This window comes from Lytechinus variegatus, chromosome 12, assembly GCF_018143015.1.
Source record: "Lytechinus variegatus isolate NC3 chromosome 12, Lvar_3.0, whole genome shotgun sequence".
Classification (NCBI taxonomy): Eukaryota; Metazoa; Echinodermata; class Echinoidea; order Temnopleuroida; family Toxopneustidae; genus Lytechinus; species Lytechinus variegatus.
This window is the reverse complement of record NC_054751.1, coordinates 12,593,767-12,617,751: the sequence shown is the minus strand read 5'-3', so window position 1 is coordinate 12,617,751 and position 23,985 is coordinate 12,593,767. Positions and strand designations below refer to the sequence as shown.

Below are 23,985 nucleotides of genomic sequence, written 5' to 3'. Positions count from 1 at the left end.
CATAGTTTGTGATTTACAAAAGAATGATCTTTTTAAAGGACAAGTCAAACCAAAAAAAAGTTTATTTGTATAAAATGAGAAAAATACAAGAAGCATGACACTAAAAATTTTCCATCAAAATCGGATGTAAAATAAGAAAGTTATGACATTTTAAAGTTTGCTTAACTTCACAAAACAGTTATATGCACATCCTGGTCGGTATGCAAATGAGGAACCTGATGACATCATCCAGCCACTTCTGTATTTTTTATTACATGAAATATTCTAATCTTCTTTTGTATTTTATTATATGAAATATTTTAATTTTCTCCTCATTGTCAAGTGAAACAATGATTAATTCCTCCCTGAACATGTTAAATTAGCATTGTTCACTACTATATGGTTCAGTCAAGTAGATCCCTATTATCAAATCTGTAAAAAATGAAATATTGCAGAATTCAAACAATAACAAGCAAAAGAAATAGTGAGGGACATTATCGTCTGTCTCATTTGCATGTCACTGAGTTGTACAACATAACACTTTTGTAAAAACATAAGCGAAATTTTGAATGTCATAACTTTCTTATTTTACATCCGATTTGGATGAAATATTCAGTGTTATGCTAATATGCTACATGTAGTTTGATTTTTCTCTATTCAAATCAACATTTTTCTGGGGTGGACTTGACCTTTACATAGTTGACATTAACACATGTTTTCTATTACTCTTGACCTCAGATCAATAGAAATACTGTTTGTTTTTTCATCCGTTGCACTAATGGTTTTTCATACAATTATGATAAAATGCATTCATAGAATCCAATCAGAAAGAAATCAACATCATACCATGTAGTAACTAGACAAGAATATTTAATCATGTTGTTCCTCCAAGTGTCTATGGAATTTCATTTCAAACTTCTTTTCGTTAATACTAATGACTTTAAAAAAAGAAATAATCCCAAAAGTAAAAAAAATATATATACACAATAAGTAGAAAATAAAGGACCATCATTGTTCAAGAGTGAACATGATAATTAAAAAATGAGTGATGAGTCATGCAGAGCTGTAAAATAAATACCCCTATCAAAGAAAAAGAGATGAATGTAAGTTTCAGAACACTTGTTTAAATAGTTTCATAAAAAACCTAAACTATGTCCTTTGTACTTCAACTTCAAACTTAAAATAAATCAGATTTTTACATGAAGGCAGATATATCACTGGGGTGTTCTTAAATTTATTTAAATCATGGCTTCATTATGATTGATATGCAATCAAAGGGCACAACCTTTTTTTCTTTACAAAGATTTTAGAATTCAAAATTTACATGCAATTTGCAATATAGCTTTGTTCTACATGATCACATCCAATATTGATATTAGATTTTCTAAACAAGGATATTTTTTCAAATAACCGTAGCCCCTAATTTTATGTATGGAAATGAGGACAATTTCATTGAAAATAGGACATAAACCACTGTTTGCCATAGGGGTGTGTTGTCAAAATTATCAATAAAAAATAGACCAGGGCTCCGTAACACAATGATTATCAATTAATGGTATGCTTGATTTTCATGATTGATTGTACAATGTAGTCAATGCAATCAATTTTAGAAAATGTTCTACCATCATTGCTAAGATTTGTGTTATGGGCCCAATATCAGAAATACCTCATGTAAGTATGTTCAAAATTACCTTTCCTTTCATTAGGATAGGCAGATTTCAATTAAGATATTAGGTAAGCATGCCTGACATACTGTATAAGGATGCAGAGATTGCATAGACCAGGTGACTAGAATAGCACATCACTGAACAGTTTATGAAGGCAGTGGTAGCACCAGGGGGGGGGGGGGGGCATTTGCTCCCCAGTCATAATCATCGCCCCCCCCTCACAAAAAAAAGAAAACAGAAAAAAATATAGTAAATGCTGTCATAAGCATCCTACTTAAGCTGTAAAGTGCTCCAAAACATAATAACAGTCGCTGTTGATTAGATAAATAAATGATCTCTTCGATAGGATAACATGAGGCTTGAAAATCCAGTGTTTTGAGTCAATATGCTTCTTGCGATTAGTTTTCATTATTTTAGCAAGATACACATCCTACATATTCAGTTGAAACTACGCGCTTACATAAATTCTTTTTAGTAAGACTCTGTTAATGATTAAAAAAAGTGCTTAGAAAGTCCAGTTATTATCTCAGGATATTTAAAAAATTTCAGCTCGCGCTTTGTTCGCATTATTCATTTGGTGAGATATCATCTTCATGACCCACTGCGAACAGGCTTAACAGGTCACTTTTCAAGTCAGTAGGGCCTACATTAAAAATTTTAGCTTGCATTCCGCACACGATTTTGTGAAACAGACAAAATATGTTGTGTCCGGCTTTGTCCCCCAAAAAGTTCTTTTGTTCCCACTTGCCTCCACAGTTTCAAAATCTTGGTGCCGCCACTATATGATGGTATTTGTTGCATTTCTACTTTGAATGCATTAGCATGTTGCTACTTGGCAAACTCTTTCTTAGTTGCTTATGGATGCATTCTTGCTTTCCAGTGTATCTAATGAAGAGCACACTTCAAGATAATGTTTTGTTTATTCATTGAATAAACAAAAAATTAAACTTGGTGCTTTTCTCATTGAATATCACACCACCATGCCACTTGATATCAAATGACCCTCTTCTGATCATGCACAGAATGGAACTACGAACTGGTCTAATGGGTAACAAATTTATACAAGAACATGGAATGGTCAAATGTTGTTGTTCTTGGACCAGAATATGAAAAAGCATCATTTTCTAAATCAAATTTTGTGGAGTTGAACATATTTGTGTGGTCCCAAGACAGTTGACTATGGTAGAGTCATTGTCAAAGGATATTAGGTCAGCGCTAAGGTACTCATGCACTGATGCGATTATACATCTACATCTTAATTTGCAATGCCATACATCTCTTTCAATTCAGTATTTTCTCAGTTTTTTAGCATATTACACACATATATCATTACACACATTTGAATTATGTACATTAAATGAATTATAATTTAGGAAAGGACTGATTATCATAATGCTGTAAATGTCACATCAACCAAGTATGTTCTGACCCCCCCCCCCCCTTCCCACTGCATTCAGCCATGATCAGTTAAGAAAATTCAGTCAACCCTTCAGTATATACATGTATAGTATATCATCGATTCTTGCTCTGTATTTTTTTTTTCATCAAGAACTAAAAGATGCAAAGACAGGGTGTAACACATTACTTATGTAAGACAAATAATGCAGACAGAACACAGTGACAAAACAATTGCTGCTGAATCACAAAACCTTGTTTCTTCATTGCTGATGAAAAACTCACTTTTTTGCTTAAAAAGTTCTCTAATCCCAGGACATGAAGTCATTAATATATGTTAGGTCAGACTATAAGGCAGTCACATGATTCCATCCTACTAAACTTTACACTCGGGGAAGATACAAGGTTCTGTTACACTTGCAGCAATATTACTCTTATACATGTACATTGGCAATTAAAAAACCTCCCAAGATGGATGTCATCTCATCAGAAAGCAAGTCCAGGTTTTCATTTTTATTAAAAGTTTTTTGTGATGCACAACTCCACAATTCCAAACTCCCCTAAAACAGGGACACTGCTCCATAAAGGTGACAACTCTCTACCAAACCTGAGATGGATGTCATCCAAACGAATGCAACAGCTTCCAAAATGTAACCTAAAGTTACCAACACCTCTCAGTTTGTGCATACAGGACAATGTTCTCTTGGTGTTAAAAGATGTGACAAAGTTCTACTTGCTCCAACATCAAAAAGGAATTTATGAGGATCTAAGCGATGAAATCAAGAGGGCGATTGAAGCCTCCTCTCCTGTTCATGTACTGCCTGTTATGAAGATAAAAATACAGCAACATCCATTTAAAGATACCATACTTTCGTTATTAAATAATCAGTGAATATACAGGTACATATATACAGAGAGAAAAAAAGAGAGAGACAGAGAGAAGTAATGCAATCTTCAGACTATTGCCCAAGATCACTGTCACTCTCATAAATGAGCAATGTACATGTACAGAGTTCATCCATGAAACAATTCTAAAATTCTTCACATCTAAAAAAAGTAAATTAATCGCAAAAATTATCCATATGCATGAATATGAACTCTTTGAGTTTTGAAATTCAAACCTGTGACCATTAATCTGATCAGATCATCGTTACTCACATAAGCACAGTTTGAAGTTGATACATGAAAACCTCCATGACCTTTGGTATTTGACCTTGTGACCCCAGAATCTACCCCCTCCCTTAGGTACACATGGTTCTTTAAACTCTGACCTTGATACCCCCAAGAACTAACAAGGGATCTGTTACATGAAGGTTGGATATTAATCTGCCTATCAAGACCATTCTTTGCATATCTTGCTCACAATACTGACCAGAAACTAATTAGAATTGAGTTTTCATATTCCCAATCTATCACAATCCTTTGTAGTAGAGGGACATAATAAACCTTTCATCTAAATCACAGAAACGATAATGGGCTAGACGACCTAAAACAATGCCTCAGGCATCGTCAAAATGAGGAGGAGGAGGAAGAGGAGGAGGAGGAAAGAGGAAGAGGAGGGAGGACGAGGAGGAAGGAGGAGGAAAGAGGGAGGAGGAATTAGGAGGAATGAGGAGGAAGAGAAGGGGGAAGAGGTAGAGGAAGAGGAGGAGGGAGAGGAGGAAGGAGGAAGAAGAGGAAGGAGGTGGAGGAATAAGGAGAAAGGAGGAAGAGAGGGGAAGAGGAGGGGGGAAGAGGAGGAGGAAGGAGGAGAAAGGAGGAAGAGGAATTAGGAGGAGAAAGGAGGTGGAGAAATTTGGAGGAAGGAGGAGGAAGAGGAGGGGGGAGGAGAGAAGTAAGGAGGATAAATGCAATGAAAATGGAAGGAAAAATAATGAGCAGAAGGTGGAAGAGTACAGTATAGTATAAAACTTTGCTTTATAATAAGACTTACCTGTACTTCCTCTTTGTTTGTATGTTAGCTGCAAATGCGTTACTTGCACCATCTACATGTTTACCCTGTGAACATAAACAAACGTTTACCCTGTGAAAATAAAGAAACAGGATAGGATGACCATGTTTTTATCACAGATGTTCATTGAATTGACAGATTTGCAACATGTTTTATTGTGGATTTCAACAAAAAAATTTCTAGGAAAAGTTCATAATCAAGGAATATTCAAGCAAGTGTGAAACTGCAAATTCAGATGAAAATTCAGTGTTCAAGTAGCAAGTAGCTGATGCGTGAAATTAAGTGGAAACCTGAAATGTCATAACTTTCTTTATATGGATTTTGGTAATGTTTTCAGTGTTGTGGATTCACAATTTGATTTTCGCTTTTTATTCATATGAACTTTAGAACATGTACCATACATGCATCAACTGAGAATTCAATCACTGAATTCTCAGTCAAAATTACTCTTTATCTGGTTCAATGCATTTATTCCTGGGTCTGAAAACCAGATTTGTGTGTTAAAACCAGTGTAATAAGCATTGGGAAACTGGGTTCGTGATAATATACTGACACCATAAAAGCACTAAGAAAACCTGCCGTTAATAGTTGCATTGTTTATTCTAAGGATCCAACCAATTATTATTCTGTCCACCAAGGTCCTGTTTTATAAAGAGATCTCTGTAACTATGGTAACCATTCCAGCAAGTGCCATGGGTAACATGGCTCAGAACCATTATCTCAGGCATAGGGCTCAGATGGTTTAGCAAGTTTGCGCCTAACAGGTTGCTTGGAATGCTATGAATCCAGTGACCGGGTAATAATAAATGTGAAGCACTTTGAACAGTCGCAGATTGATAAAGCGCTATATAAATGCCAATTATTATTAATATGTCAAATTTTTTAAACTCACCTTGGTGGTATCAAATGCTGCAAAACCCATGACTTTCATCATCTCAATCTCATCCTCTGTCATGTCCTCCAACTTTTTCTCTGAAATGAACACCACAAGATATAAAACATGCTAAATGCAACAACCGGCACAACTTGCACAATTAACATGCATTGTTTTAACATGTCTTCATAATGAAAAGTAACAGGATTCAACCTGCATGTCCTCAGCCCTAAAAAGGGGGATTTCACACCATTTTGTCATATAAGGGTGCTTATAGCTAATAGAAAAAAAACTACCCAGGCCTCTGTAACACTTTCTTCACCTTAGGATGTGCATGTATGTCTATTCTTATGCTTCATGAAATTTTTGTTGGACTTTATAGCAGAGTAATTAGTATTTTAACTCAGGTAGTAAATGAGGCATAACACAGGCCAAAATTAAAAACTGATTTTATTGCATATACCTTAATGAATTTAATTCAATAAAGTGAAAGAGGATCAGGACCCAATCTTACAAAGAGATATGATTGAACTGTTCTACCTCAGCTACATTAAAATCCATCAATGTCATAATTTTTACTACAGGAAATTTGCAAAATGTCCTTTGTAAATAAAGAAAGAAGCACAATGAATTTTCAAGAAATCAATGAAGGTATGAAGATACATCTTATCTAGAAAATATTTAGCAAAAACATGAAATTAGAAATTGACGCTGCTGGCTTTCCATAGTTGTGGTTGATCGAATCAATCGCAACTCTTTGTAAGATGAGGCCCTGGTAATACCCACAAATAAGGTTACGTGAAACTTACTGGTGTTCAACTTATGCAAGCTTACTATTTATAAATTACTATAAAATGATTCCACAAGAAGTCACTCTCCTAGAATTTCAATTTTTAATATCTTGGCAGTGCATTGATACTGGTTTAATCCATGATAGAAATGATTTCCTATCTTCCACTTACCATCAATTTCTGGCTTTTCCTGTTCATAACTCCGTCCTCTGCTAGGCCCAGGTCTCTCCGGTGTTCTGCAGAAGAAGGATCACAGAATTATATTTTTAGTAAAAGAACTGATATCAGTACAAAAACACAAACAGAATTTTGAGATGCATAGGTGCATTCTGAAAAAAAAGGATAACATAATTACATTCACTGATTCTTGTGGTGCCAACTTAGCAACTTTAAAATCACTATGAAAAATGCTCAAAGGTATTCATACCAATATTTGGATGAAAAACTTTGCCTTTAATGCACACAATTTCTGCAAGTATTAACAATCAAGTTTATCTTTTAAAAGTCAATAAAAAACTCAGAATTAGAGAGAGAAAATCCAACCTGACAATGTGTCTGACTATAAGGAATTAGAAAGTTATAAATCATTAACAAACCAGCATTTGATTAAAACCAAATCACACAGTGCAATAAAGCAGATATTTTCAATAGAAAGCCTTTCAAATCAAGGTTGACCGTTATCATACCAGGTCGTAGACATTTAGAACTGAAAAGTGCTGCATAGTTTATGTAATCCAACTTCTGTGAAATAGATCTACATTGAAACCAGAGAATGCTCAAGATCACCAACACAAAGAAGCACATGCTTTATTATGACTCTGATAAATATCTGTCTACCTAATAAAACTTATTTTACCACTCAGCAATTACTATTCTTCTACCAAAATAATTGTAACACACATTGGCACTTCATTCTATAGTTACATAACCAAACACATGGGTGACAATTTGTTTGTTTTTCTAACATTCATACACATTTCATGATCGTTACCACTACATGTTTAATTGAAATACTGAGATTACAGAACTTACTCGCTCCTTCTTCTCCTCCTTGGTGATGGAGTCCGGGATCTTCTCCTCCTTGGCGACCTTGATCTTGACCTAAAGCAAAGGGAAAGGAGAAAACACTATCAACTAGGTCAGAGCTGCCAACCTGAAAAAGTACATTTCAGAAATTTAAAGGATGAAAATCAGTATTTTCAAAGAAATAACATACATGTAGGGCAACACATTAAAACTGAAACATCATAAGAAATTAGCACTTTGCATGAAACCATCAGTATTCTTTTTTATTATTATTATTTGTTTGGCGTCACCTGTGCGTGGGACGCGAAAAGCGAACTGAATCAGTATGACCCGCAGGTCTCTCCTCCCGATATAACTGATTGGGGGGAATGCAGGTGGACCACTACACCGGGGTTTCCCCCTACTCTTATACGAATAGTGCAGTGGGTTCTTAACGTGCAAAGGTGGTGACTCTCCACTACACGGGGCCTCCATTTAACGTCCTATCCGAGGGACGGAGTGTTTTCCATTGTAACATAGCCTGCATCTACGAAACATGGGAGAGACGTTTACACACAACGCACTGGCTTCAGTCATCCGCCCAGGGTGGACTCGAACCCACGATCTTTGGTTCGACGGGCAGACGCGTTACCGACTGAGCCAACACCGCTCTCATTTGTAGGAACTCAATACTGAAAGTCAGTACTAGTTAGCAGCTCTGCTTAGTGGCTACTCAACAAAGCAATACCCATAGGCTTCATACAGGAACAGCTAGGTAGTCAATTGGTCAAGTTCATAATAATGAAAATATAACAAAGTAACCATTGCTTGATAACAGTTAATGGTCAATTCCAGCCAAATGTTGCATTTTTCCATTTTCAAAAATTTCTTTTTTGAGCAATTTTGTTTATACTGTTTATAAGTGTACAGTTCAAGGTTTACAAAAACACACTTATATTTACTATACCCTCATTCATTCATAAAATACGCAATGTGCACTCTGTTGCATTTTGGTACTAAGATTTCATAGAAAGTGTACAACTTTCACCCATCCCTGGCTCCTGGCAAGCAAAGGGTGCTGATGAAAAATTCCACTGTCCATGTGACCTCCAAGCAATAATTTACCTTTAACTGTATTGTTTTACACGCTGCATTGAAACTATGAGGCACAAAATACATTTCAAGGTGTGTATGTTTGATGTCCCATAAGTCACAGTTTTGAGCATTAAGTTTCCCTCATATGCTGCCATAGACTCCTGGAGACAAGTATTGGACTTTTTTATCTACCATAGGAGATGCTTGCATCAACAAATCAAGCTGCATCTGTATTGGACTTGAAATAGCTATACTGGGGGGACATACATTTAAGTCCCATAAGTCACATGTCCCATAAGTCACATATACAGTTCGTAAACCATGCCACCTTAAAGCTGTCCATGACAGCAAAGAGAGAGACAAGAATGCTTAAAAGCTGGAGAACAGTATGCTGACTGTCAGAAAAAAACAGTCTGAATATCATAGGCAGTGCATTGAACAAAAAAAAGTTTGCATTGTGTGCCCAGTCCAGAAAGAAGGAGAAAACTGAATATGATCGCTAAAATGCAAAGCTGAGTGCAGGTAAATTGGGTTTGTTTCACCCTAGCTTTTATTAATTTTTTAGGTCCAGATCACTCTCTTGGTTTTCTTGTCCCTTTGGAGTATGCATCCACTGTTTTACATATGATGTGAACTTGGTATAAACATGTACAATGTAGTTCCATGGAAACTATTAAAACCTATGTCAATGTCCCATCAGTCACAAATTTTGTAGTTGAGCGACTCTCTGGATCCTGTCAAAATAAGAGCACCAGTCCTCAGATGCATTTAAGGCTACCATGAGCAGAGCTATTAAAGCCCCTGTAAATGCCAAAAAATTGTTCAAAAGCTTGCAATCAAGTTTTCTCAGAATCTTTCTTTCCGCCTGCCAATAGAAAGGAACACGCGCATTTAAAGTGGATCGAAGTGTGATGTCATAATGTCATGAACATCGAATAGGCTGGTTCTAAACCTAGTCGCAGCTGCATGATCGTCTTACACATTTGTATTTGCAAAAATGGTGATGTGTGTTGTCCCTGGTTGTTACCATCATTCTGAGAGTCGTAAAAGGGCACTGGTTCATAAAGCTTTTCGTAACTTAAGAGCGACTTTAAGAACGACCGATGATCCTCGTGGTAAATGTCATCATAAAGGATCACTAGTCATTCTTAAAGTTGCTCCTAACTTACAACAGCTTTATGAAACGGCCCCAGGTTATTTTGTTTAGAACCAGGCCGGCATTACACCATGACAACTTACATCATCACTTTGGTACTCTATAAATGATGATGTCCTTACAGACATTCAGAATTTCTATGAAAGAGATGACATATCAACCCAAGCAGCTGGCAAAAAAGAAGTTGTGATAGGGTGCACCCCCATGATATATTTTTAACCAACATTTTTTGTATTGCCTGAAGTGTATAGTTAATGAATCTTGATGTTCCCTTTGTCAAATCGTGTCCCATGGGGTTCCAAATTGGCAATTTTTGGCGGCTATCTTGGATTTTTCATGAAAATCAATTATTTTAATATTTTTTGCACAGACAATGGTAAAATCTTCCATGTAAATGAATACACTTTTTACTATACAAGTATACATGTAATGCAGTTTAGATAAATGTAGTAGAAATCGATTGCAACCGTTTTCTAGACAGTCCAGTTAATACATTTTTTTTAAAGAACTTATGCCAAAATTTTGATATTTTTTGTCAAAAATTTGCCTGTGCACTGATATCCATCTGTTTTATCATAAACATCAACTAATGAAAAATATCAGCATTTGACACAAAAGAGAATATATTAACAAGAATATTGATATACTTCATGGCAGCATTAATGTCTTAATTTTCTTACATGTACACTGTAAAAGTCATTTTCTTACCATACTGTACGAGACTGAGAAAAGCAACATTTATTTGCCCCATCTGTAACAAATATGTCCTATCATTATGTCCCATCAGTCACAATGGAAAGTGTGTACATTTTTATTCTAATCGTTCATTTTTCATCTGTTTGCTAAATATTTATGATTGGTAATTGTTTATTGATTATTTTGTACTTATTTGATTACAGTTCTTAAAAATTGATGACAAGTTACATATGTAGAACCTTTTTTTTTTGGTTAATGTTCCCTTTATATAAATGAAGTGCATGAAAAGATGTTTCTGCCCTTTGTTGAATTTATTTCTGACACAATGGCATGAATTATTAAAGGTGTCATCTTATTAGGGAATATTTATTCATGCTGAATTAAGTTTGACTTAAAAAGTAATTGAGAGGAAATGTAAATTCCATGAAATGAGATAGGGTCCCATCAGTCACATTCACTTGTCCCATAAGTCACACACAATTGCACACAACTACTGAAACAAATGAAATGAATCAAGTCCAATTCAAGTACTGTTAGTGAGCACTATCACTGGTTAATATCCCAGCCCAAATTAAAAAACATTGTCATAAAACTGAGATAGATATGGCACTTTGAACAAAAGAGCTCAATTTGTGTGGTCCATCAACGTCCCATAAGTCACAATGACATTTCTGAAGATATAGCACCCTATGCAACCAAGCTGAAAGCGTGCATTTTTGTATATAGTCAGTTTCAGTATTCTTCTTACAGTTTAATAAAGGAAATCCATGTTTGTGCAGCTACTATTTCAGATATGCACCTCAGTTATGTGGAAAAAGGTATCAAATGTCCCATAAGTCACAATGGAATTGACCTAATGATAGTTAGCATTTGTATATTCAGATTAATCAAGTGTATACTACTATTTGGGGGCTTCCTCATAAAGTTGATCCTAATTGATATATATGTATGACTTCTCCCACATCTTCATACAACTGGGTCATGCAACATAATGATTAGCGATCAATCGTACGATTGACTCTCATGTTTAATTGTGCATTTTAAACAAACGCAATCAAAGAATTTTTATGATTGCTAAACTTTGTGTTACGGGTCCAAGGTGATATTCTTGTGCTAAATGACCCCTACATGTATGTAGCTGATTAAACACTAACAGATCATCAGTCATTTGCAAAGGTGTTTATAAGTTAGAAACAGCTTTATGAAACACCACCATGGGCCCCATAACACAAAATGTAGCAATCGATCACAATGTCAATGGTAGATTTATTTATGATGCCTATGAAGAGTAGATAGCACTTACTTAATCTACAAATATCAGTCACCTTCCAACATAAACCAGCCACCCCAAGTGCACGTTTTTACAAACAAAATTGGTTGTATTACAGTCCGACCTTTCTTATCCGGACACGTTGGGACTGGCACCAATCCGGATCAGGGATTTATCCGGATCTGGGAGACCCAATATTAAATACACGCAGCTGCGCTGCTGGCTGCCTCCCCAGGCGAACGGCGGTACCTACATGTTATCTATTGTAGTGGGTGCACAGACAGTATTCACTGCAGTGTCAGTGCAAACTATATGCTGTATTTTTACGGAAATGAAATCGATCAATGGCTAAAACTGTTGGATAATTCACCTGCTAAAATGATTGAGGTATACATCGAGCATACCTCGAAAAAAAGAGAATGACTCGATAAAACTAAGTTTTACAATTAGATCATCGCGGCGGGTATCGCAGCTTCGCAATGTCAGCCATTGTTACACTGACAGTAGGCTTAAACATGATAGATGGTGCTATCAGTATTGAGGCCTAACTTTAGCTAGCAAGACATGTGTTGTTTTTCCCGGGAAGCCAAAAGAGAAACGTGATGAAATTTTTGCGCTGCGCCCTGATTTACTGGAAATTATCATGCCTAAGTTCTCTCGGTGATTTGGGTGACATATTTTCATGAAAAATAATTTTGTTGTAGGTAGACTAAATTGGAAAATATATGTAATCAAAGTGAGTTTGCATATAGGATTGAGTTTAGATTAAAATCTCCTCACATACTAGATTGAATTAAAGAAAAAGAAAACTTGGCAAGTGTGCGTCCGGATAATAGAGAGATCCGGATAAGGGGAGGCCGGATAAGAGAGGTCGTACTGTACTTCAAAATTTTTCTTTGCTTCAATTTTAATTTCATTTTCTATTTGTTCCATTGCTTTTGCAACATGTACCTATTTTCCTGCTGAAAGAATGAACTGAAACTAGCTACAAAAATTGGCAACAATTACTGTGTTTACACTTAATCGGCTTTTGGTTCTGAACCAAAAGCCGATGCAGAATCAGCTTTTGGTTTATCTTGCAATGCGTTTACAGGCTGTTACAGCTCGTGGTTCAGAACCGCGAGCCGATGCAAAAATCTGAAATGATACGCACACCAACAATATATGTCATAATAAAGATAACGCTGGATCTGTGCGCTTACAATTACGTCACAATGGTAAAGTAAATGAAATGCGCACCAATTGCCGATGCAGAATCTGCTCTCTGTTTACATGTAGTAAAAAAGCTGATTCTGCATCGGCTCGCGGTTCAGAACCACGAGCCGATGCAAAAGCCGATTAAGTGTAAACACGGTATAATGCCAGATGCTTGTGTGGATGATTTGTCTCTATATTCAGTATATAACCTGAATACAGCAAAGTTGATACAGCAAAGAGATCATGCCAACTTACCAAGCCATGACAGACACGATTTGACATTACATGATTGCAAAGAAAACTATACCCATTCCTTCTGTATTTTTTCGAAGTATGTACATAAGAGAAATTTTACAAAGAGACCAAAATTTTGATCTTGTACAATGTTTGTTTTTTTCTCCATCAGGATACTGTATTCCTGTATTAATAGCAGAGTTCTCCCAGGCCCAGTGACACAATGGCGAACAACGATCATAAAACAATTTTTGCAATCAATTTGCATTGAAAACAATGTGCAATTAACTTTGGAAATCAAATGTGCGTTCAATCACTGGTTTGTATTTCTGGCCCCTACGTGTATGTCCTGGGGGTGTTTCACAAAGATGCTGACGCATAAATGAAATGCATCGCCCCATCTTATTGATAAATATGCAGTAGTGCTCTTCCTTTTGGCATGATCTGATCAATGTGGTCATGTGTTTTATACCGTGCGCAAGTAGGCATTTAAGTGCGACTCTAATTCATACTTAAATCTTTGTGAAACCCCCTCCTGTACCTCAAACTGCAGCCAATCCCAAACCAGCTGACAATACTTAAATAGCTTGAAGAAAAAAAGCTGTAATGCTAAAGTCAAACCAACGACACCAAATCTTGACCAATCAAAGCTTCTGTGTTTTCCAATGACATACCACTGGTAAATTTGGAGTTGGTTATGCCATTGTGACTGTGGCATCAATGTGTTCCTGTCTTACCTTGATCTCCTATACCTCCGTACAGGTGATCTTGATCTTGAGCGACGTCTCTCTGTGAATAAAAGAAAATAGTGTTTGTTTAGTATGCTAATTGTTGGAAGAAAGCAGCAGGTCTAATTCCCTGGGGAAGATGGCTGAGAGGGTGGGGGGTACTCTGGTAAAAGACTCAGGTTTTACGAAAGTAAACAACTTTTAGTGTAACTATTGTACCAACTATTGAATTTTAAATGCTTAAATACAAGATCAATGACTTATTCAACTACAGTACCGTGAGCCCACATTTCCAAAAAAATTATCAAACCAGATGTAGATCAAATACATGTTTAGAAATGGACTGCAAAATCCATACAAATAAAAATAAACCAATTTTACATGTACATATATACAGGCTTTAAGACTTGCCATGGGTGGATTTCTATAATGGACGATAATAAGGTTGATGACATTTCATAATAATCAGAATTAGGCCAAAAAGAGAAATTAGTTGGTTATACAATAAGAGCATTTAAAAATCTGGATTTATTAATTTTTCCCCATTATTTGTTAATACAAACACAAAATATAAATAACAGAAAAGATTATTAAATAACAGAAAAGATTATTAAATAACAGAAAAGATTATTAAATAACAGAAAAGATTATTAAATAACAGAAAAGATTATTAAATATAAATAACAGAAAAGATTATTTATAAAAGAACTATTTTTATAAAAGAACTATTAATTTTCTCAAATCAAATAATATACTTTCAAATTCCCAATTTGGATTTAGGGAAAAGCATAGCACTACACATGCATTATTGAGTTTCATTGAAAAAGCGGCACATTCAATCGATAAATCTTCTCATTTAATTGGTTTGTTCCTGGACTTCTCCAAGGCCTTCGACACCATTAATCATGATATTTTACTAAACAAATTACATCATTATGGAGTGTGTGGGAAGGCCTTGGAGTGGTTCAGGAGCTACCTCTTGAATAGGAAGCAATATGTCTTTTTAAACGGATGCAATTCTCAACTGAAAAAAATAATTGTGGAGTTCCACAGGGTAGTCTTTTAGGCCCAATTTTGTTTATAGTTTATATTAATGATTTTTGTAGATCATCAGATGTTCTTTCTTTCATTCTCTTTGCGGACGACTCTAACTTATTTTTTTCACATAAAAATCCTCTTCACCTTGCTAATACAATCAACTCTGAACTAAAAAAAGTCACCCAATGGATAAGAGCAAATAAATTGTCAATAAATTTACAAAAAACAAAATATATGTTGTTTAGCAACTCTATTAATACACTTCCTGTTGATATTATTTTGGATGGTACTCCCTTGGAAAATGTATCCCATATTAAGTTTCTTGGAATAACAGTCGATAATAAGCTCTCATGGAAATTCCACATAGATAACATATGTAAAACTATTTCACGCAACATTGGTATAATTAACAAGCTTAAATTTTGTTTGCCATTATCGTCCCTGCTTACATTATATTCATCCCTTATATTACCTTAAATTATGGAATTTTAGCGTGGGGCAACACACATCAATCACTCTTAGACAAATTACTCCTATTACAAAAGAAGTCTCTTCGTGTCATATGTCACAAAGCATATTTGTCTCATACTGACCCATTATTTTTGGAACATAAAATATTGAAAATTAAAGACTTGTATTTGTTCAATCTCGGTCAGTTTATGTACAATTATAACAATAACAACCTCCCAAATGTATTTCATTCAATGTTTCCAAAAAATCAATCCATTCATAACTATCCAACAAGGCGATTGGGTGAATTCCATTTACCACTTCTAAGAACTTTGCTGGCTCAGAACACATTTATATATGAGGGACCGAAGTTATGGAACTCACTTCATAATGATATAAGAACTGCAAAATCTTTGAACTCTTTTAAGACTAAATTCAAATTATCTCTATTAAAATCTTATAATGTATCCTCAAATTAAATCTTATTCATCATCTCTGTCAAGAGGCTAGTCATCATTTTTACTATAAAGACTATAATTAAAACATAAATCATCCCTTTTTTTAATTGAAAAAAATCCTTCCCAATTGTGCTCGGTTTTTAACCTCATATATTATTTGTGTCTATCCTCTCATCTTTTTTCTCTTTCCTGTCCGCTTATCCGCCTTCCTACCGCTTATTTATTTACGGCATCAATCACATTTTTCGCGCATTTTATTCTTTCCAGGTCATTCTATATATTTTTTTCTCCTGGGCAGTTCCATAAAATAGTAAACCTTTTGGTCAAAATTTCAAAATCCTACAAACAGAACAAATTAGGTATCACTTGAAAGCTAAGACACTGAAATGCATAAATCTGAAAGAAATAATTTCAAACAATGTATCGTTTCATTCTGGTAAGGCATTGAAGTCACCATAGCAACAAACTAAAATGTTCCTTATTTTAAAAGGTCAAGTTTGCAACAAGTTTTAAACCTTTTAAAAGCTTTGAAATGATCAAAGTTGAATGTTGTCCAAGTTGTTATTATGTCAGGTTTCTAAAAAATAAGTTAGGTTTTTTCTATTTTTCTTATATTTTTTTAAACCAAATATATTAAAAGCAGGCACTTTCAAATGTACGTCCGACCCCCTTTCACATACACTTTTTTTCTTACAAGCAAAACAAAAGCAGATAAATTTTCCCAAAGTCAGATGCAAAGCAAGCTTGGTTTGTTTAATATATACACCAGAAGGTAGCTCACCACTAGTCCAGGATTTCAAGTTAAGTGGGGGTCGGACGTACAACATTTTTGTACTTCCGACCCCCTGTACGTCCGACCCCTTTGAAACTTTTTATTTATGAAGTTATCTTTCACTGCTCAGATGTTTTTTGCAAAAGTTTAATATCATAACATCTTTTACTCTTATCAATCTTTAAAAATTGAATACAAATTTCAATTTCAATCTAGTTTAAAATGGCCTTTTTGGATTTTTTTTTTACCCAACAAATACTGGGGGCAAAATTCACCTCCATCTTTAATATTTTGTGTGATAGTCCTTTAACACACTTTGATATGGCTGTATAGTTTTGTTGGTTTTTTCATTGAAGTCTTGCACAAGTTTTGAGACCAATTTCACAAAGAATACCACACATTTTTGACAATATGTAGATTTTCAAATGATGATATCATCTTCAAGAAATGGTGATTTATTTGTGTTTTGTGTGCATATTAAACGGAAACTGCCTTCTTTCATCTCAAATTATCACACAACTTAATGAATTTAGTGTTAATTATGACTGAATAATAGCCTGCAGGAAATTAAAAAAGACAATCAAAATCAAAAACCTACAAATACATGAGAAATTTAATAAACAAAGAAGTTCCATATAAAAGAAGAAATTGCCCCTTCCCTCAATCTCAGGTACAGCAATTGCCCCTCTATGGGAAATAGATCTGCCCATTTGCTATAATGGTACATGGATGTCTAGACTATTCTACTTTTGCCTATGATAGGGGTGTAAGTTATGAAAATGTGAAGGGTTATTCATTTAATTTTGACTTGTTCTCATTTCTTTATTTCTGCATCAACCTTGTTCAAACTTAGTACAAATGATCCTTGGTTGATACCATGTGTGTGTTGATGAGGTCAAATGTCATCTAGGGGTCAAAAGGTCAAAAAATAAGAGGCCATTCAGTCATTTTTGACAGATTTTGTTTAAATCATTTTTTTGTTTGCATCAATATTGTTCAAACTTGAAACAGAAAATCAGTGGGTAATACAATTATTTGGTTGATGAAGATGATAATTTCTAAGGTTATTTAGGGGTCAAAAGGTCACTTTTGCTCATTTTGTTATTTCAAGGTCAATTGTTCAAGCTTTCTAGGGGTCAAAAGTTAACTTTCGATACCAGTAGTTTTTTATGTGTATTGTATTCAAATGTATTCAAACTTGGAACAAATTTTCAGTGGGTAGTACCACATATTTGTTAAAGAGGATGGAGAGGTCAAATGTCATCTAGGTGTAAAAATGTCAAATGATATATTTCTGCATTGATTTTGCCCAAACTTGGAACAAAACAATCAGTGGGAAAAATTACATGTGTTCTTGAGGATGGAGAGATCAAAGGTTATCTAGGGGTCAAAAGGTCATATTGCATGTTTTGTTGATTGTAACATCAGGGAAGACTCATGGTTCATAACCCACCTTGTTCAAACAAAGTTTGTAACAGGACAAGTTTTTTAATGTTGAAGAAATTCTTTGTCATGTCTTTTGCAAACCATTAAAAAAGATACATTTTGCTTGAAGTTTAACAGTAAAAAATATCCTGCATTGTGTGAATAGTTAAGTTGTTTCATTATTGATGTGATCTAAAAATGTAGATATCAAAATGGAAACAGTTTAAACCCACTGACTCATTTGTAATAGATATGAGGAGCATCTTGCTTGACTGTGAGAAAAATCAGTATGGGGGTCGGACGTACACTGTCTGAATGCATGTCAACTTTAATCAAGCATAACTCTTCACCAGCATCAGATTCATTTGTTAATTCTGTCTTATGTGAAAGACAACTAACCAAACAATATGTATATTTAAAAAATCCAGTTTAGAATGCCTATGTTTTGTGTAACTGATCTTCAAAAGGGGTCGGATGTACAGTGTGCAAATATTTTGCACAATGTACGTCCGACCCTTTCAAAGTGTACGTCCGACCCCAAATAGATCAGCCTGTAACTAAAACAAGGCAATGCCTATCAATTTCTTTGCTTCATTTCTCTTAAGATTCATCCTTTAGCTAACAGCTCATATTACAATTTTAGTACCTGCATCACAAAAATCACAGAGATTTTGACATGAACTCTAAAAGCATAAAACCTGCTTTCGTCTGATGTACGTCCGACCCCTCACATTTTTGCCCATATTTTCTATTCTTCATATTGCAGCCTATTCCTGTCATGGTGTCATGATAACCTAGGTCACATGTCATGATATACAAAAAAAAATAAAACACTGCTATCAAATCAAAGGAGATACAGCTCTTAAATGTGTCCGAATGTACGTCCGACCTTTATGGAATGACCCTCCTTTTATACACATTGAATCCAGTTTGCTTGAGTCCACGATGGCATGTGTTCTATCTACGTTTAGCAGCACCCATCCATCTTCTCAGGGCATTCTCCCCTTTCTCTTTTCTTTTTTTTTGGGGGGTGGGAAGGGTGGATATATTTTTGGATATATTTTAGGACGGTTTGTTTTGTCCTATACAAACTATATTTTTTGATATCTTCGTATTTTATATTTTGTAAGTATTATTTCTCTCTCATTTATTTTTTTTTCTCATTTGATTACATATGTCTGCATTTGTACTCTGTTAATGGTTTTGTTATGTATTTTTGAGGGGCCCACATTGTACAAGCATTGCTTTTTAGTGGGTCCCTCCATTTCCATCTTAATTTAATTTCTATTGAAAAATAGTATACTTATTTAAAACCTCCAATGTGTTGCCCAAATCGTGTAAGTTTTTTTTCACAACATATGTATTATTATTTTTGTTTCTTTGCAATGGATACAAATACTTATTTTTATATATATGGTATACAATTTGTTTTTGTTTGATGGAAGTGAAATAAATAAAATTGAAATTGAAACCTAATCTAAATTGTATTTGTAAGCTTCAGTTTTTGAATGCAACATTTTAATGGATTTTAGTTGTGGATTGACAAAAAAAAAATAGATGAATGACCCTATTACAATACATAAGGTTGGTCAGTTGAGGACAGTCAGACAATTTTTTTTTTTTTGGGGGGGGGGGCCAATGATATACAGATATAATGTTACTATTCTTCTTCACAGAATTTAATACATTGCCATTATAGCATCTACACATTTTCTACTCAATTGAGGGCATCATCATTCATTACCTGTAAATCTCCTGCGTCTATCCACATCTCTGTCTCTGTCTCCTCGATCTCTATCTCTAGGTGAAAATGACCTTGAACGTCTCCTCTCTAGGGTGAAAAAACACAGTGTATAAATGAAATTTCAATGTACTAAGCTTGCATGGGCAAATCTACAAACTATGAGACACCCCTTTTATGTTTCAAATGACATTATTTTAAAGGTAAAGGGTATTGCATACTGCATTGACTTTGGTGGTCACTTGTAGTAAAGAGGGCCCTGGGAATAATTTCATGAAGCTAACTCCAAGACAGTTGTATCTTTGTTGGCCACCTTCCGGAGATATCAGCTTGCCAACAAGTTCATTTCATAAAACCATGACAGATATCAAATACAATAACATGTACAACAAAATGTTACAGAAATAGTCTTACTCATGATGCTTCCCCTTTACATTTGCCGACGAAGAAAATGCTGCACAGTTTTTGGCCAATATTGTGTCATTTCTGTTGAGCAAGTGATAGTCTACCATAATATTGGGTTCTCAATAATTGAATTTTTAATTTATGAGCCTCCAAACATGTATCCGAAAATGCTGACTCAGATGCTGAATGCAATGACCTCGTGAGCGAGAACAGGTTGTTAAATCTATTTGCAATTTCGTGTAATTGAAGTGTTGCATGCATTGTGCCTGTGATTTTCTTTTGCACGGCGGCATGTTACGAATGTATGGACTATGGGTACATGGGTGGCCTTTCTCTTCAAAATCCCCGAATTATATGTAAAGTGAATGGGTGTGCAGACATGGAGCAGCATTTTTTGTTCAATCTGAAAATGACTACATGTAGCTAAGGTTTTTTTCCAGGAAAATCATACATTTCTCTCAATTTTCGACACACATACATGTACGAGTTTGATCACAGTTACAATGTAAAGCCTAAATTCAGATTTAGATCTAGATTTACTAATATTAAAGGAGCATTATCAACTGATTTTTTGTGTGAAATCAAAATAGACAATGATTAATTTAAAGGGGAATGAAACTTTTGGAACAAATAGGCTTGTGTAGAAACAGAAAAATCAAAGAATAAGAATAAAGAAAGTTTGAGAAAAATCGGACAAATAGTGAGAAAGTTATGAGCATTTGAATATTGCAATCACTAATGCTGTGCTATGGAGATCCTCACATTGGCAATGCAACAAGGATGTGTGATGTCACTGATGAACAACTTTCCCTTGGCCTTGGCTTTGGTGGACTATAATTATACCCTCAAAATGTCTCTTTTTGCTTTTTCTTATGATACAACCTCTTTATCCATGATGTATCCTTAAAAAATATGTAATACATGCCCTCATGTAGACAGAACACATGACTTATGGATAGATGTGATAAAAGAGGCAATTCTAGTGAAATATATACTTAAGGAATGGGGAGAGTTGTATTAGTCTTGAGGACGCAATGATGATGATTTTTTTAGAGATGTCATATACTTCTTCATCATTGACGTCTTGACACTCTCTCCATAGTGTCTTCAGCGAAGGACCAAAACAAAGATGGATTCCCCCCAAAAATCCATCTTTTTAAACCGAAGTCACTAGATGTTTGTTAATTTTATTAATTCTTACACCTTCCTACGCCTAATGCGTAGGAAGGTTTTAAATATTACTTTTAAAAATGTAAAAAAATGAAGATTTCTTACCTAACTGATGCCGCGTAGACCCCTCGTTCCACATGTAAACAACGGAAATACAATAGCGTCGACCCTTGAACCGCTTATGAATGACGTACTTGCGGAAAGCAATGCCGTCTTAACGAACAATTTAGAGATAAAAAATCTTATTTAACAAATATAAAAATTTATTTCGTGATCTTAAATAATTTATATATTTATATAAATTATTTATGATCACGAAATAAATTTTTATATTTGTTAAATAAGATTTTCGTGATCTTAAATAATTTATATATTTATATAAATTATTTATGATCACGAAATAAATTTTTATATTTGTTAAATAAGATTTTTTATCTCTAAATTGTTCGTTAAGACGGCATTGCTTTCCGCAAGTACGTCATTCATAAGCGGTTCAAGGGTCGACGCTATTGTATTTCCGTTGTTTACATGTGGAACGAGGGGTCTACGCGGCATCAGTTAGGTAAGAAATCTTCATTTTTTTACATTTTTAAAAGTAATATTTAAAACCTTCCTACGCATTAGGCGTAGGAAGGTGTAAGAATTAATAAAATTAACAAACATCTAGTGACTTCGGTTTAAAAAGATGGATTTTTGGGGGGAATCCATCTTTGTTTTGGTCCTTCGCTGAAGACACTATGGAGAGAGTGTCAAGACGTCAATGATGAAGAAGTATATGACATCTCTAAAAAAATCATCATCATTGCGTCCTCAAGACTAGCCAGCGCCCGCGGTCGACCGAGTTGTCCCGTGCCCGTGGATCGAGTTGTGCCCGATTCCACTCGTGCGTGGTACACGGTCATGACGGTACCGGTATAGTCACGTATTGTATTACCGGACAGTATCATATTTCCGGACGCGCATATTACTGCGTACGAAATCAATTTCGTACCGTAAGACTTCCGCAGTTCAACTTCACAGATTAATTCAAAGAACAAGTTTGCAAAAACAAGGAGAAAAAATCCAACTTTTACCTTATTTTTCTCTAAAATGACAGAAAATGCTTAAAATATCATATAACATAGTATTGCATTAACAATTGATCCCAATCGATCTATTTTCTGATGGCAATACGGACCTAATTTCGGGCCTGATTCGCCAAATTTCAATCTCGTCCGCTCCATCGATCAGATCGTCGACGGCTAGTTCTCAAGGTATGTACCCCGGCCGTCCGTGCGCGAGGTAGATAGAGAGCCGTCAACGATCGTCTGCGAATCGATAGAACTTGACTGATCGAGGGTCACGATATGAACGAGCATTAATACTGGAAAGTGCCATATCGAACACGCAATCAAAATTTTTAAAAAAATGAAATTAGTTAGCAAACACCAATTTATTACAAAGAGCTGCTCAAAATCGATATAAGAAAGCAAACAAAAACTTAGAATTTACTCATGAGATGATATATCATGAAAAAATCACACCAACTCTTTCTTACATCATTATAATCAAGAATATTTTTACCCGTCCGTCGCGCGTCCGGAATTATGATGTAATTTGTCACGCACGAAAATAATCGTTTTTCGCGGAGGGGTATGCGGCAAGTGCGGTGCAAAGAAAAAGGATGGAAAATATAAAATAATTTCATCATATTCATAATTTTCAGAATATTTGGAATAGCAAGGTATAATTTTTCTTCATTGTATTTCCTCTGGTTGTCATTTTTAAAGCACTGAAATAAAGGGTTCCCCAAATAAAGGTGTCCGGCAATAGGATACACTGCCATACCGTCCGTAGGTACACACGCGAAGTTTCGACTCACTCGCCATATTCAACTACAGGAAACTACGTGTATTTAAGCGCAGTATAAAGTGTTAAGCAGCATTAAAATTTTACCTCTCCTTCTCGGTGATCGAGACCTACTTCTGCTCCTACCCATATTCTTATTTTTCACGGAAAATCCTTCTGCAACTAGTATTCTAGGCCTAGGGCTAGGCCTCAGAGTCGAACAACGATCAAACACTCGATCGCAATATCGCCGAATATATGCGAACCTAGAGGGCGTTGGGCCGCGCATGGATTACAGTGCTTCTCAACCTTTTCTAACTCGAGGACCACTTTGACTCTCAGATTTTTTTCGAGGCCCACCCACCAAACTTTAAGAAAAAATATATGACTATACTTGTCTCGACTCAAAGATTGTTTCGATAATTATAAAGAACATAATTAGTGCGTAACTTTATGATCTTCTGCTGCAGTGGCGTAATGAGCAATAAAAAAAATTAAGAGGGTTTGATATGGCATATCGCCGTACAATAAATAAAATGTTGCGAGCCAGCATGGTGAGCAAGCAAAAATTTCGACATTTTTATTACAAAAATCCAAGTTTATGATAGATTTTGACACAATATAAAAAATTATATTTCACCCTTATCCCTTTTCTTTTCGT

The 23,985-nt window shown here is 35.1% G+C and overlaps 1 protein-coding gene across 2 annotated transcripts; it reads right to left on the bottom strand.

The window, feature by feature from the left end:
- Positions 1-832: 832 nt before the first annotated feature.
- Positions 833-23,576, bottom strand: LOC121424834 (U4/U6.U5 small nuclear ribonucleoprotein 27 kDa protein-like). 2 transcript variants are annotated; one of them, XR_005971434.1, is made up of 8 exons: positions 23,433-23,576; positions 19,926-20,012; positions 14,048-14,099; positions 7,690-7,758; positions 6,829-6,893; positions 5,885-5,964; positions 4,975-5,064; positions 833-3,862 (listed from the first exon to the last, which is right to left on the bottom strand). XR_005971434.1 is itself a non-coding variant. In XM_041620635.1 (8 exons), exons 1-8 carry the CDS (start codon positions 23,473-23,475, stop codon positions 3,808-3,810), a joined length of 516 nt encoding a protein of 171 aa, XP_041476569.1. In that variant the 5' UTR covers positions 23,476-23,576; the 3' UTR covers positions 833-3,807. The 2 variants fall into 2 exon arrangements, 1 of the variants encoding a protein (XP_041476569.1); XM_041620635.1 differs by having other exon boundaries at positions 4,975-5,039.
- Between the last annotated feature and the right edge of the window lie 409 nt (positions 23,577-23,985).

What these genes read in the sequence shown, in the direction of transcription:
- LOC121424834 (XM_041620635.1), bottom strand. Translation starts at nt 23,475, where the DNA reads ATGGGTAGGAGCAGAAGTAGGTCTCGATCACCGAGAAGGAGAG. An exon ending in TCGATCACCGAGAAGGAGAG is followed by an intron (nt 20,013 to 23,432) that starts GTAAAATTTTAA and finishes TTTTCACCCTAG; the next exon opens with AGAGGAGACGTTCAAGGTCA. An exon ending in GGAAAAGCCAGAAATTGATG is followed by an intron (nt 5,965 to 6,828) that starts GTAAGTGGAAGA and finishes TGTTCATTTCAG; the next exon opens with AGAAAAAGTTGGAGGACATG.